This window comes from Nycticebus coucang, chromosome 17 (genome assembly GCF_027406575.1).
Source record: "Nycticebus coucang isolate mNycCou1 chromosome 17, mNycCou1.pri, whole genome shotgun sequence".
Classification (NCBI taxonomy): Eukaryota; Metazoa; Chordata; class Mammalia; order Primates; family Lorisidae; genus Nycticebus; species Nycticebus coucang.
The window spans coordinates 9,071,795-9,087,887 of NC_069796.1; the positions used below are offsets into that span (position 1 = coordinate 9,071,795).

Consider the following 16,093-nt stretch of genomic DNA (forward strand, 5'->3'; position numbering starts at 1 on the left):
TGTGCTATAGTTGGGTTTTAGCCTTCATATGAAAGCTATAAATTTAGCTTCATAGTAGGGCTGAGTACATTGGATACTTTTTCTTCCATTCTTGAGATACTTTGCTAAAAAGAATGTGTTCCAGCTCCATCCATGTAAGCATGAAAGAGGTAAAGTCTCCATCTTTCTTTAAGGCTACATAATATTCCATGGTATACATGTACCACAATTTGCTAGTCCATTCATGGGTCGATGGGCACTTGGGCTTCTTCCATGACTTAGCAATTATGAATTGCGCTGCAATAAACATTCTGGTACAAATGTCTTTGTTATATTGTGATTTTTGGTCTTCTGGGTATATATATACCTAGTAAAGGAATTATAGGATCGAATGGCAGGTCTGTTTTTAGATCTCTACGTATTCTCCAAACATCCTTCCAAAAGGAATGTATTAGTGTGCATTCCCACCAGCAGTGTAGAAGTGTGCCCTTTTCTCCGCATCCACGCCAACATCGCTGGTTTTGGGATTCTGTTATGTGGGCTACTCTTACTGGGGTTAGGTGATAACTCAAAGTAGTTTTGATTTGCATTTCTCTGTTGATTAAGGATGATGAGCTTTTTTTCATGTGTCTGTAGATCGTGCGTCTGTCTTCTTTAGAGAAGTTTCTCTTCAAGTCCTTTGCCCACCCTGAAATGGGATGACTTGTTCTTTTTTTGCTAATACGTTTGAGTTCTCTGTAGATTCTGGTTATTAGACCTTTATCAGAGGTATAACCTGCAAATATTTTCTCCCATTCTGCTTGGTTTACTTACTATGTTCTTGACTGTGCAGAAGCTTTTTAGTTTGATTAGGTCCCAATAATGTATTTTTGATACTGCTTCAATTGCCTGGGGAGTCCTCCTCATAAAATATTCACCCAGGCCGATTCCTTCAAGAGTTTTCCCTGAACTTTCTTCAAGTATTTTTATAGTTTCATGTCTTAAGTTTAAATCTTTTATCCAGTGGGAGTCTATCTTAGTTAATGGTGAATGGTGAAAGGTGAAACCTCCAGTTTCAGTCTTCTGCAGGTTGCCAGCCAGTTTACCCATCACCATTTGTTAAATAGGGAATCTTTTCCCCACTGAATGTTTGTAATTGGCTTGTCAAAGATCAAATAACGGTAAGTAGCTGGATTCATCTCTTGGTTCTCTATTCTGTTCCAGACATCTACTTCTCTGCTTTTGTGCCAGTACCATGCTGTTTTTATCATTATCGATTTATAGTACAGTCTCATGTCTGGCAGTGTGATTCCTCCTGCTTTGTTTTTATTTCTGAGTAATGTTTTGGCTATTCAAGGTTTTTTCTGATTCCATATAAAATGAAGTATTATTTTTTCAAGATCTTTAAACTATGACAATGGAGTTTTTTTAGGAATTGCATTGAAATTATATATTGCTTTGGGTAGTATAGACATTTTAACGATGTTGATTCTTCCCAGCTATGAGCATGGTATGTTTTTCGATTTGTTAATAGTTTCAGCTATTTCTTTTCTTAAAGTTTCATAGTTCTCTTTATAGAGATCTTTCACGTCCTTTGTTAGATAAACTCCAAAATATTTCATCTTTTTTGGCACTACTGTGAAAGGAATAGGGACATTGACTGTTTTTCGGCTTGGCTGTTGTTGTCATATATAAAAGGCTACAGACTTATGGGTGTTGATTTTGTAGCCTGAGACATTGCTGTATTCCTTGATCACTTCTAAAAGTTGTGTAGTAGAATCCATAGTGTTTTCCAGATATACGTTCATGTCATCTGCGAAGAGTAAAAGTTTGATCTCTTCTGATCCTATGTGGATACCCTTGATCGCCTTTTCTTCCCTAATTGCAATGGCTAAAACTTCCATTACAATGTTAAAGAGCAATGGAGATGATGGGTAACCTTGCCTGGTTCCTAATCTAAGTGGAAATGATTTCAATTTAACTCCATTCGATACGATATTGGCTGTGGGTTTGCTGTAGATGGCCTCTATTAGTTTAAGAAATGTCCCTTCTATACCAATTTTCTTAAGTGTTCTGATCATGAAGGGATGCTGGATATTGTCAAAAGCTTTTTCTGCATCAATTGAGAGAATCATATGGTCTTTATATTTTAGTTTGTTTATGTGCTGAATTACATTTATAGATTTGCGTATTTTGAACCAGCCTTGAGAGCCTGGGATAAATCCCACTTGGTCATTGTGTATAATTTTTTTGGTGTGTTGTTGGATTCTGTTCGTTAGAATCTTACTGAGTATTTTTACATCAATATTCATTAGTGATATTGGTGTATAATTTTCTTTTCTTTTTGGGTCTTTCCCTGGATTAGGGATCAAGGTGATGTTTGCTTCGTAGAGTGTGTGTGTAGTATTCGTTCTTTTTCTATATTTTGGAAGAGGTTTAGTAATATAGGTACTAGTTCTTCTTTAAAGGTTTGGTAGAATTCTGACGTAAAGCCATCTGGTCCTGGGCTTTTCTTTTTAGGGAGATTTTGTATAGTTGATGCTATTTCAGAATTTGATATAGGTCTGTTCAACATTTCCACTTCGTCCTGGCTAAGTCTTGGTAGGTAGCGTACTTCCAAGTATTCGTCAATTTTGTTCAGATTTTCATATTTCTAAGAGTAGAATTTCTTGCAATATTCGTTAAAGATTTTTTTGAATTTCTGAGGGGTCTGTTGTTATTTAATCTTACCATTTCTGATTGCTGAAATTAGCGATTTCACTCTTTTTTTTCCTGGTTAGGTTGGCCAAAGGTTTATCTATTTTCTTGATCTTTTCTAAAAACCAATTTGGATTTATTGATCTGTTGTATAATTCTTTTGTTTTCAATTTCATTTAATTGTGCTCTGATTTTTGTTATTTCTTTTCTTCTGCTGAGTTTGGGGTTGGAATTTTCTTCCTTCCCCAGTTGCTTGGGATGTCCCCTTAAGTTATTAACTTCCTCACTTTCCATTTTCTTGAGGAAGGCTTGTAGTGCTATAAATTTCCCTCTTATGACTGCCTTTGCAGTATTCCAGAAGCTCTGATAATTCGTGTCTTCATTGTTGTGTTGTTCCAAAAATTTGGTGATTTCCTTCTTAATCTCATCTATAAGCCATCTATGCTTCAGCATAAGGTTACTTAGCTTTATGTTTTTTTTATGGGTATGCAGATTCCTGTTGTTATTGAGTTCAACTTTTACTCCATGATGGTCTGAAAAGATGCAAGGAATAATTTCTATTTTTTTTAATTTGCTGAGGTTAGATTTTTGGCATAGGATGTGGTTGATTTTGGAGTATGTTCCGTGGGCTGATGAGAAGAATGTTTATTCACTTTTGTCTGGATGAAATGTTCTGTAGATGTCTGCTAAGTTCAGATGTTGAATGGTTAAGTTTAAATCTAAGATTTCTTTGCTTAGTTCTTTTTGGAGGATCTATCCAGCACTGCTAAAGGGGTGTTAAAATCTCCAACAACTATGCAACTGGAGGAAATCAAGTCGTTCATGTCTGTTAGTGTTTCTCTTATAAATTGAGGTGCATTGTGGTTGGGTGTATAAATATTAATAATTGAAATCTCATCATATTGAGTATTACCTTTAACAAATATGAAGTGTCCATCCTTATCCTTCCTTATTTCAGTTGGTTTGAAGCCTAATGGGTCTGCGAATAGGACTGCAACGCCTGCTTTTTTCTGCTTTCCATTTTCCTTGAGTATAGATGACTATCCCTTCACCTTGAGTCTATATTTGTCTTTTAATGTAAGATGAGATTCTTGTATGCAACAGATATCTGGCTTGAGTATTTGTATCCAGTCAGATACAAATCTGTGCCTCTCCAGAGGACAATTTAAACCATTCACATTAATTGTAAATATTGATCAGCCTTTTGAGGGTCCGGTGGACATTTTTAATCCTTTTGCAACTGTGGAAGTTGGAATTTGATTAAAATTTTCTGAGTGGATTTCTTTTTGTGGTGGAGGATTACGCTGGTCTTTATGGAGGATAGGTCTGAGAATATCCTGGAGAGCTGGTTTAGTTATGGCAAATTTCATTGAAGTATTTAATTTCTCCATCATAAATGAAGCTCAGTTTAGCTGGGTATAGGATCCTGGGTTGAAAATTATTTTGTTTTAGGAGATTAAAAGTCGACCATCCTCTTCTAGCTTGAAAGGTTTCAGCAGAGAGATCTGCAGTTATTCTAATATTCTTGCCCCTGTAGGTGATTTATTTTGTTTGTCAGGCTGCTTTCAGAATTTTCTCTTTCATATTAACTTTAGTGAAATTGATTATGATGTGTCTGGGGTATGTCTTCTTTGGGTTGAGTCATGCTGGAGTTCTGAAACTGTCAGCTATCTGTATTTCAGAATCTCTTGGCATGTCTGGAAAGTTCTCCTTCATAATCTAATGGAGAAGAGACTCTATGCCTTGTGAAGCCACTTCATCGCTTTTGGGGATCCCTATAAGACGAGTATTGGTTTTCTTCGAATTATCCCAGAGCTCTCTGAGAGAGTGATCTGTTTTTGCCCTCCATTTCTTTTCCTCTTTGAGATTTTGGGAGCATTCGAAAACTTTGTTTTCGATGTCAGAAATCCTTTCTTCTGCTTGCTCCATTCTGTTACTGAGGGATTCTACTGTGTTTCTCAGATCTTTGAGGGCTGCAACTTCTTGTCTCAATGTGTCAAAATCTGTGGTCATCTGGTCTTTGAATTCTTTGAATTCTTGAGACATCTTTTGGGTTACTGCTTGGAATTCCAATTTGATCTTATTTGCTATCCAGATTCTGAATTCAATTTCTGACATCTCATCTATTTGTTTGTGCATGGGATCTTGTGCTATGTCTGCCCCATTGTTCCTTGGGGGAGTTGACCTACTCTGATTATTCATATTGCCAGAGTTTTTCCTTTGATTTCATCTCATGATTGTTTTTCACCGTTGTCTCTGGCCGTCCTCAGATTTGGGGTGGTGTCTCTCCTAGATTAGACCCTGAGGGGTCACTCTATTGTTGCTGGATCTTTCTAGGGAGTGACCCTGTGTAGCTCTTCTAGGGCTGCCCCAGCCAGGGAGTTCTGGTTGTGGGATCAGCTGTGGAGTGTGACATCCCCGCTTCCAACAACAGGGCTGGGGGTGGTGCACACGGTTCTGGGAGTGCCTGGGGCCCCGTGACTTTGGCACAGAGGGTCCAAGGCTCCTGCAGCCTCTAGCCAGGAGAACGGCTCCAAGCAGAGGCAGGGAGGACTCTGGAGGGCATGTGTTCTAGTTGTGGGAACATCTCCAGAGTGTGACACACCCGGATCCAGCAACAGGGCGGGCAGTTGTACACATGGTTCTGGCAGTATCTGGTGTCCAGTGACCCTGGCACAGTGGGCCCAAGGCTCCTGCAGTCTCTGGCCTGGAGAAGGACTTCTCCTAGAGGCAGGGCGGGCTCCAGAGGGCATGTGGCTACCAGAGTCCCTGGCCAGACGAGCAGGCGGTGTGGAGGCAGGGAGGGTATAGGACCCCGCAGCTCCTGGAGTTCCTCCTCAGGGTGTGTGGAGTCACTGGTCCTAAGAAAGTCCAGGCAGGTGTGGGTCAGGTCGTGGCACAGCTCTTATGAGGTTCCAGGCAGGTGCCAATCGCAAGTCGTAGCACGGCTCGTATGGAAGTCTGGGCAGGCACCTGTAGTGCCGCAGCTCTTACTGGGGTCTGGGTGGGTGTTGATCACTGGTTGCGGTGCAGCTCTTCCGGAGATCCGGGAGGGAGCCCATCGTGGGTTGTTGTGCAGCTTTTCCGGAGGTGTGGCGGGCGATCACTGGTCGTGGTGCAGTTGTTACCGAGGTCTGGGTGGGCCCACTGTCTCAGCAGTTTCCGCTGACCCTGGGTTCCTGACATTCTTAAACGTTTGACATTATTTTTGATATTGAAAATTTTATGAAAGGGAACATAAGTGTAGATATGTATAAACATACTCCTGTTCCTCAACTCATATATATCCCATGTTTGGTTCCTGTTTTTATCATTTTAGCAAAGTGAGTTTCAGGTCTGTTTGTTAATTTTGTTCTTTTTAAAGCAATTTTAATTGGATATAATCATTGTGAAAATTAATTTCTCTGTCAAAAAGTAGATTTTTAAAACATGTTAGAGTTTTACTTCTCTATTTTATTTTTTGCCAACTTAACCATTTTTAACTGTATATTTGAGTAGTGGGAGAAATATTCACATTGTTGTACAGTGATAGTTTTTCTTAAATGGGATGTAATTTATGAACGGATGTAGCCTTCCTGAAGCCTCGACTTCACATTGATTCTACCTTTTTCTTCTCTCTCCAGAATCTGTATCGATTCGAGGGCACTGGGTTTTCAAACATCCCTCAACTTATAGAACATCACTACACAACAAAACAGGTCATCACTAAGAAATCGGGGGTGGTTCTGCTGAATCCTGTTCCTAAGGTAAGTGAATATATTCTTTCTTCATTTTGTTTGTTTTAAAAGAATACTTGGTGAGTTAACATTTTCTTCAGTAAATAAAGTTTTTAAATTATTTGCTAGTAGTTCAGAAAGAAAAGGTTTTGTGATTACGTCTAGCACTAATATAATTGAAGCATGGAATTTCCTTCATGGGAAATTTTATTAAAATGGGCTGCCTTTTTTATTCAGTATTTGCTACCCTGTTTCCCCGAAAATAAGACATCTTCTGAAAATAAGACCTACTTACAGGAAAGATAAGACATCCCCTGAAAATAAGACCTAGCGCATTTTTGGGAGCACACCTTAAAATAAGACATGGGGTGAGATACACATGGCCTAGGTTTTTTATTTTTTTCTTTCTCAGTTTCTTTCTTTTTTTTTTTTTTTAAGATTTGCAGCTTTTCTTTACTTTGTCAGGTTCATACTTTGAAAGGTTCAGGTTATAAAGGATTGTAATTTGTAGGGATTATAATGCAAAGTGTCCAGTAATTAGGAATGTATTAGAATTTAACTTTGGATGTTTATAATGTATTGTAAGATATCAGAACTTTTGTAAGCTATGCTACTCTACAAAAGCAGTAAATGATAACTTCCGTATGTGAATCAGGTTGCTGGATGAGATATTGCTTTAGTTCATTTTACCTCTAAGGTCTATCCCAGAACACATTACTTTCATGAGATCTGTGAGGGGGGAATGGGTATGGGAAAAGTTTGCGTTTTTAAACTAAAACCTTTGGGGCTTACCCCAAAGTGCAGCAGTGGTGCTGACTTAGCTTTTGAGTCCTTTCCGTGTTTCAGTAATTGGCCTGAGATGGCAAGAGTCCTTTCCCTTGGGGCTAATGCAAACAGCTGTGCAGAAATAGGAACACCGTAATGCTGGATAGGTTAATCTTTAATGATTTGATTTATATATATCTAGGGATGGCTTTTAATTTGAAGTAAGTGCCAGTTCCAAGAATGCTAGTGTGTAATCTGGATTTAGCTAATTGGAAATTTAAAAAACAATTATATTTCCCTTTGTTAGTCTAGAAAATAATGTCTATATTTGTACTAATTCTTCACTGACGAGCTAAGCTTTACTATTTCTCTGGCAAGATTTTGACAGTTTGTTGCTAAACATTTTAATTTTCTAGCTAAGGAATTGGCCTTCTTGAACAATTTTTATAGAATTATGAAATTGGCTTATTTGTTGTTAACATTCTTCTATTCATTTTTTTTACCACCTTAATTACCAAAAATCATAAAAAAATCTGCTTAGTGGGTTGTCACATTTTTTTCTCTAGCAAAAAAAGAAAAAGCCTTTGTAAATGATTGCTGTCATTTTGCAGAATTCTAAGTAACCTATTCTCATTGCTTTATTTACTTTTTACACACCAACTACTTGCAAATTTATATTTCTAAATCAGGTTTATCTTTCCCCAAACTCAGATTTTTCTACTTTTTAACTCAAACTGGGTTTATCACCTTTAACTGTAACATTTGTCTTCCTTTTTTAGAAACACTACCATGATGTACTTCTCAAGCCACAAACCAAGGTGTCATCTTTGACAACTCTTTTTTTCTTCATCCTTGCCCTCCCTCCAGCATTTTAAGTATAAGAGTTTTGTATGCTCAGTTGTGTTTGTGGAAGTATGAACTTTAATTCCAGTATATGCTAGTATGAATAAAATTTATTGTGAGAAGATACTTTTTACCTAGAATAGGTAAGGCAAGATATACAACTAGGATTTTAGAGATATGGTTTTTGTTTTGTTTTGGTTTGTTTTGAGTCAAGTTCTCCTTCTGGAGCTTGGACTGCAGTTCAGTGGTGTCATCTTTCCTCACTGTAACCTCATTTTCCTGGGTGATCCTCCTGTCTCAGATACATGGATAGCTGAGACTACTGATGTGCAACCATGCTAGGCTAATTATTTTTTGTAGAGATGTGGTTGTGGTAAGTTGCTCAGGATGGTCTCGAATTCCTGTTACCTCAAGCTATGCTCCAGCCTTGGCTTCCCAAAACGCTAGGATTACAGGTGTGAGATCTGCCTGGGTTTCAGAAATATTGATGCCCCATTCCTCTAGCCAGCCAGAGATTTGCATTGTCTACAGACTTAGCTAAATGTAAATAGAGAGACTAAAGACAGGAAAGAAAGAAATAACAATGCAGACATAGGCTTGAGTAGTATTATATACTTTCACATAAAGCTATAGTCCTCACTATGTAAAATTTTCTATAAAATGAACCTCAATAATGGATGAGATTCTAATTTCTTCAACCCCCATCACTGTGGAGTTGATTATCCAATCACTTAATAACATTAGCTATGAAAATAAATGTTTACTGGAAGCTATAGAAGAGTAAAGGCCTATATATGATGGTTTTATGGGGTAAAAATGAAAGTTTATCTGGTAGTCTGTTAACCTGACCTAAAGTACTGGTATTTAAAATATGCAAATCGTTATCTCAGTTTGTCATAAATATTGTTATACACTTGATTTAAAGAATTCTGTTTCTCTTTTTGAAAAATCGCAAAGCAGAGGTTGGGAAAGATAACTTTTGTGTATGAATAGAGAGCGCATTGATATGGGTCTTGTTATGGTGGTATTGTTATATATCTTCCTTTGAATTATTTGTACTCCTGTAACTGAATCTATTTCTTGATTTAATTTATGTGAAATGTTAATGTCTTTGACTACGTTGTGTGCTATAAAATATCTAATTTCCGTCTTGCTCGACTTCATTTTTAGCCTACATAAAGAATTCCACTTTTGTATCAATACAATTTCTATTGGCCATTTATTTCTCTTCCCATTTATTTTTGCTCTTACCCATGAAATTGCCATAAAGCCTTCCTGGAGGACCCAGGGGCTGAAGTAGTCCCTTTCTTATTTTCATATCCTTATGCATATATCCTTGAAAGTACAGGAAACTAGACAATCAGTGTTAAGGAAATTATTTAACTTTCTAATGGCAGTAAAACTGGTGGGTGTCTGAGCCCATCCTTTACCTTCTACTGGCTGTGTTTTCCTACACTGCCTCCCAAACACTGTATAAAAGATATGGAAGGCAGAAGGTATTATCAGACACTCATTATTATCATCCTTATGTTAGTAAAAACATTGTATGTAGTCTGTTTTTTGCTTAATTCATTTTCTGCTCAAATGTCACTACGTCAGAGAGGCCTTCTCGTACTACCATGTATAAAATAACACATCATGCCTTTGTGCTCCCCTCTTCTTCTTTCCCCTTCTTAATTTTTCTTTGTCATGTTTATGTTATGACATTAAGAAAAAATATTTATCTTATAATATAAAAAGATTTCTTTCTGAGGCAGAGTCTAACTCTGTCACTATGGGTAAAGTGCAGTGGTTTCATCATAGCTTATTGTAATCTTTAACTCCAGAGCTCAAGCAATCCTCCTGCCTCAGTATCCCAAGTGATTAGGAATACAAGCATACATCAGACACCCAGCTAATTTTTTTTATTTTTTATTTTTTGTAGATTCAGGGTCTTGCTGTTGCTCAGGCAGGTCTCAAACTCCTGATCTCAAACGATCCTCCTGCCTCAGCCTCCCAGAATACTAGGATTACAGGATGAGCCACTGTGCCTGGCTATATGATATATTTTAAATCATTTGTCTTCCCAAGTGAAATGTAAGTTCTATAGCCAGCATTGTATTTAACACTTAGTGCAGCTCTATCCTCAGGATCTTGAAGAGTGTTGACCTGGAGTAGGTATTTAACACATATTTATTGAAGGATTGGATTTACTGAGCAATTACTAGGAGCCCTCATATATTCGTACGAAAAAAAGAATTACTATTGATCACATACATAATATATTATTATTGTTATTAACTCCATAAAATATTATGAATGGTAAGTTGATGCATGAAATGGTAAATGACTTGGCCGAGATAACATAACTGATAAAAGGCAGAGCTGGGATTTGAGCCCATGTTTTTAACCACTGTTTATTTTATTTGTCTAGATTGTGGAGTCTAGACTTTAGAGGCTATAATAAACTGCTTATTTAAATGGATATGAATGTGGGATTAAGGGAAAGAGTACTCTGTATAAAATGTTAAATTGAAAAATATTTTGGCATATCCAAAATGATAAATTTCTATAAAAAAGAAAATCATTAAACAGTAATATTGAGGAGGCAGAGATGGGATTTAAGATAAAATATAAGGTTTGGTTAAATCTATGTAAGAAAGACATCTAGTTAAACATTTTACTGTAAAAGTTATTTGCTTTGTTAATGTTAATAGTTTAATTTCCATTCAGAATTGTCTTTCTAAATGGAAATTAAAGTAACAAAATGAATGAAAGTTAGGCAGAAAGCCATTAATCTGAAGTTGACACCTGGCTTAAATCAAATTACTGTGGTTTTTTTACTAGAGTTTGATATAAATTGCCAAAATATTAAAGGCAGATTGTTGAGAGGAGAACAGATCTCTCTGTGGCCAAAACTAACTTGTGGGGAGACAGGTCTGTGGCAACACCATTTTGTGATCATCAGACACTGCAACTAAGAGCAGTTCGTAGGAGAGGAGGAAGCTGCACCCTGCGTTGGGTGCTCTGTTGATATATTCAGTCTCAGATGAATTACGGACTATTTATTTTACCTTATGCTTAATTAATACAGGATAACATCAATATTCAGATATTTCTTCAAATATTGCTGTTTAACGCTCTTTTAGATCAGTGAATTAGGTCTGTTGAGATTGGAAAAAGCATGAAAATTAAAAAATGTTCTCCTTAGGAAACTCATCAGGTATATGTAAGTCTTCATGTGGGCTTTGGATTTGGGTCAAGAAAATCCTATTGTAAATCCCAGATTTTACCACCATCGCTGTACCACCTTCGGCAACCCAGTCTCCTAACCTCATCTATGGCTTTCAGTAACACCACTTGTGAAGCTCAAGTGAGAAAATCTCTATCTACAGCTGTATGTTGCAAATGGAAATACTATACTTTTTATTTAAAAACTTTTTTCAGGGGACAAATAAATCAGAACATAAAGCAAATTAGGAACATTTGAAATTGTGAAGGAAGAAAAATATTTGTTGAGTGCTTAGTCTGTTGAAAACACTCTACCTGTATCATTTCATTAATTTTTTTCAGCAACTGTGCATTGAGTGTAAATGTTTTATCTCCATTATTAGGTGAAGAAATGATAATTTATCCTAAATCATATTGCTGGTAAATTTCAGAGTTTTATCTGAAACTGATTCTGTTCCATTCATCTTTTTACTACAACTCCAGCTAGCATAAATTATAATCCATACTTTCTCAATAATGTCAATAATTTAACAATAACTTTTTTCTATATTCCAATATTCTAATACTGAGATGGAATAGTGAACTTGACAGTTATGGTCCCATCTCTCATGAAAGTCTAGCCAAGATATGGTGTGTTGTCCTGAAGGAAATGCAGGGTGATATGTGAATATTAAGCCTCCATTTAGGATAGTTGGGGTCAAATTGAGCTTAGACTTTAGTAGGCAGCTTGCTCTACTTAGTAATGTAACATAACCCTACCACAGTACATTTAACACCTATATTGATTTTCGGGTTTTTAAAAATCTCATCTTCTACCGGCAGATATTTTGAGGAAAAGCAGTGTTAATCTCAAAAAATTAATACACATTAGAGACCACTAATGTTCCATAAGTAGTAATCCCTCAAGGATATTACACCTGTAAGCCTACCTCAGACTAACATAAATAATCCTGATATTTTTAGTCTGAGAAAGGAGACAGGTTTTCATTAACGAGTCTATATGCTTCTTGCCTATCCTATTAATATTTGAAGGATGATGGCAATAGGCAGATGAGGCCTATTAAAAGAATAAGTCATTAGAATTGTTAATGCTGGTTGAAAGGCAGGATTTCATATTTACAGCATAAACATTGCCTGATATGTATCGTTTCATCGTTTTAAAATATGTACTGTAGCTTACATGTGCATGGACTTTGGAAAGCCTATAGAAATATACAAGAAAATGTCTAAGATTTCTGATATGAAGTTGATTGCATAAATAGCATCTCCTCTGCTTTCTATTGGTGACCATAGAACAGCAAAAAAGAGAACAACAAAATTTAGAAATACATAAACTGCATTTTTTATGAAACTAAGAGGAATATATATAAACTGTACTTCAGAGTATATCGTAAGGTTGTACAGAAGCCACATAGTACATAGTTAAGAGAAAATGTGATCAAGAAATCAAGAACCAGGCTGCACTAGATCTCACCACACTCCAGCAAAAATACTTGCTCAAGATGAGGAATTTGCTTTGAAGTTCTAGTGCTATATTTTTGGCTTGCAACAGTGGATATGCGAAAAGAATGAAGGAAATAAAAACTTATATAACGTTTGAAGTGATAACAACTGAAGTTTCACTTTGAGGAAAATTCAGAGCCGAAAATTTAGTTAAGTATCTAACTCAATAAATTAGGGAAAATAACATCTCTAATTAAATCTAATTAAATCAAAAGACAGCAAAAGAAAGGAATGAGTAAAGATAAAAGTATAAAAGAATGAATTAGAGAAAATAAAAAATGTATATAGCAGCTACTTTTAAAAAATCAATAAATATTTAAAACACTAATATAAACAAGAAAAACCCATACCGCAAAAGGACGAATGTCTTTAATATGTAATGAGCTACTAGAAATTGATAAAATAAAGACAAACAACCAAACAGAAAAATTGGCAATGGTAGTTTAAAAAATAGAAATATGAATGCCTTTTAAAGATATTAAATGTGATTAACTCCATACTCAGTAGTGAAATAAAGAGAAATCACAGCTATGTTGAAATTTTTTTCATCTATCAAAATAACATAAATTTAAATTTAGTAATTTACTTTCTTGACAACAATGTTAATAAAAATTCCCTTTGATTCTTTGCTGTTGAGAGAATAAATTCCAATAACAAGAGGAAAAACTGTGTAGGAGACAATTTGGCAAAATCTGTCAAAGTTGTAAAATGAATATACCTTTGATTCCACAATAACATTTGCATAGTTTTTCATTTAGTAATATTTTTGTGTGTATAAAATAGTGTCAATGTAAGGCTAGTCACTACAGAATTGTTTATATTACTAGACTAGAAACAATTGACAGTGTCATCAGTTAAATAAATTACGGCACGCTATCCAATGGAGTCTTATGAGTCCAGTCACTTCCCATGTGTGACTGAAGAAGAGCACAAGATAGGTTAGAAAAAGGAAATAAGCTGCAAGGAGTTTAGTTTATGTTACCTTATATATAAAAAGCATGGACATAGGAGATTATATGTCTGAATTTCCTTTCATATGATAAAGAAACTTAAAAAAATAAACAAGAAACTAAGAGGTCACATGTTTGGGAATGGTGTTGAAATTGGTAGCAGAGTTTTAAGGCAAACTTTTTCCTCGTTACAGTTTACATAAAAAGCTTTTTTAATACTGTGAATGTATAACATATTCAAAAATTAAATTAAAAACATTTAATGGCATACAACTCAATAGGAAAAATCAAGTCCATAATTAAATCAAAAGATAGCAAAGAATGGCATCTACCTTTAAGCAGTTATTTTTTTAAATGCTTTATTGAAAAAGTATTGATAAAAGGACAAAATATTCATGTTATATATTGTTAAAGTAAAAAAGCAATTTATAAAACAGTATTGTGATATTATTTCATTTTCATAAAATAAAATGTATAATATGCACACAGACATAGAAAAATTGAAAGGCTGTACTCTAGAATATTAATTATAATTATCTTGGGTTACAGGAGTTATGGATGACTTGGGGGCGAATTTAGTTTATAATTTTTCTCATTGAATATTACTATGTTTCAACTATGATTTTTTTCTAAAATTATAATACATGATAATGTTTAGTAGAACACTGTGGAGCGTTTTTTTCCCCATAATGTATAAGAAGAAAATATATTTTATATTGAGACCCAGGACACAAAAAATTGCGAGTGTTGATGTATGTGTGTGTGTAAATGACTGAAATATGTTTTACAAAACATTTTGTGCTTTCCTTCATGTGATGTGTTCTGTTATATTTTTAAAAGTATCATTCGCCAGTTGATTTTTTGAAACTCCATACTTACACGTAGGATTTAAAAAATCAATAAAGACTGATTTTTACAATAGCAATATGTGTTATGGGAATTCAGAACAGAAACAAATGGTCTGGGACTGGTTCATAGGGGAAGGTGGACTTTGAAGTAGGTCTTGAGAACAGGCACAGGGTAGGGAAAACATTTGATAAGAGGATAACCTAAACATTTTAAATTCCAAGACCTGTTTTAGGAACAGCAAGGTCTATTTGATAGAAGACTAGAAAGGTGAATAATTTGAGTTTAGGTTAAAGTCAGATTTTTGAGAGGCTCGAATACCAGGATTAGGATGGAAAAGCCGTTCTACTGCAGGTTTATAAGGCAGGGATGAGTGTGAACTAGACATGTTCTAGTATGTGGTGGTGATACCACATACCTTCCTAAAATATTGAATATCTAGCCGTTTAGTTGCTCAAAAACATTAAGCAATCTATTGGTACACTTAAAAAACATAAAAACAATGGTTTTATTTTATTTTATTTTTTGTTTCTTATACAACTTGTGTACCTGTAACCAAATTATATTACATAATGTTAAGATAGAAATAGGGACAAAGAATCTGTGTCAGTAATGGGGAAAATTTTCATGGTGGACATTTAAGAATAGTAAATAAAGTATGAAATACAGACCCTTAAAGGTCTGTATATATAATTTCTGTGTTGAGCTTAAAATCTAGCTGTAAGTTTCTTAGAAGCTGTAACTTAAAAACAGTTAACCAATTTTATGATTAGAAAGGAAGAATGATTTTAATTTGCTTAAAGCAAAATTTTTACTGCCAATAAGTTTTAAGGGAAATTTCTCTCTTGGGATTTTAGATAACAGTATCTTCAACAACATTTCTGCCGAAATATAGGAGCATATTTCATAGGTTTTTGCTTTTATCATCCTTTAAAAATAGCAAGGGCATAATATTAAAATACAGCTTAATAAAGAGCAAATCTAACCTCAGCAAATTTAAAAAAATAGAAATTATTCCTTAGTCTCCTCAGACCATCATGGAATAAAAGTTGAACTCAACAACAACAGGAATCTGCATACCCATACAAAAACACAGAAGCTAAATAACCTTATGCTGAAGCATAGATGGGTTATGGACGAGATTAAGAAGGAAATCACCAAATTTTTGGAAGAAAACAACAGTGAAGATACGAATTATCAGAACCTCTGCCGACTGCAATCCTGCCTCAAGAAAACGGAAAGAGAGGAAGTCAATAACTTTAAGGGACATCTCAAGCACTGGAGAAGGAAGAATATTCCAAACCCAAACCCAGCAGAAGAAAAGAAATAACCAAAATCAGAGCAGAATTAAATGAAATTGAAAACAAAAGAATTATACAACAGATCAATAAATCCAAAAGATGGTTTTTTGAAAAGGTCAATAAAACAGATAAGCCTTTGGCCAACCTAACCAGGAAAAAAGAGTAAAATCTCTGATTCCATCAATCAGAAATGGTAAAGATAAAATAACAACAGACCCCTCGGAAATTTAAAAAATCCTTAACGAATATTACAAGCAACTTTACTCTCAGAAATATGAAAATCTGAAAGAAATCGACCAATACC

At 35.2% G+C, this 16,093-nt stretch overlaps 1 protein-coding gene across 3 annotated transcripts in view; it reads left to right on the top strand.

The window, feature by feature from the left end:
* The window catches only part of FER (FER tyrosine kinase), a 392,818-nt gene that overhangs the window by 168,848 nt on the left and 207,877 nt on the right, over positions 1-16,093 (top strand). For all 3 annotated transcript variants that reach the window (XM_053566752.1, XM_053566753.1, XM_053566755.1), the window contains one exon: positions 6,279-6,401. In XM_053566752.1, the coding sequence (XP_053422727.1) occupies positions 6,279-6,401 (123 nt within the window). The remainder of the gene's footprint in view (positions 1-6,278; positions 6,402-16,093) is intronic.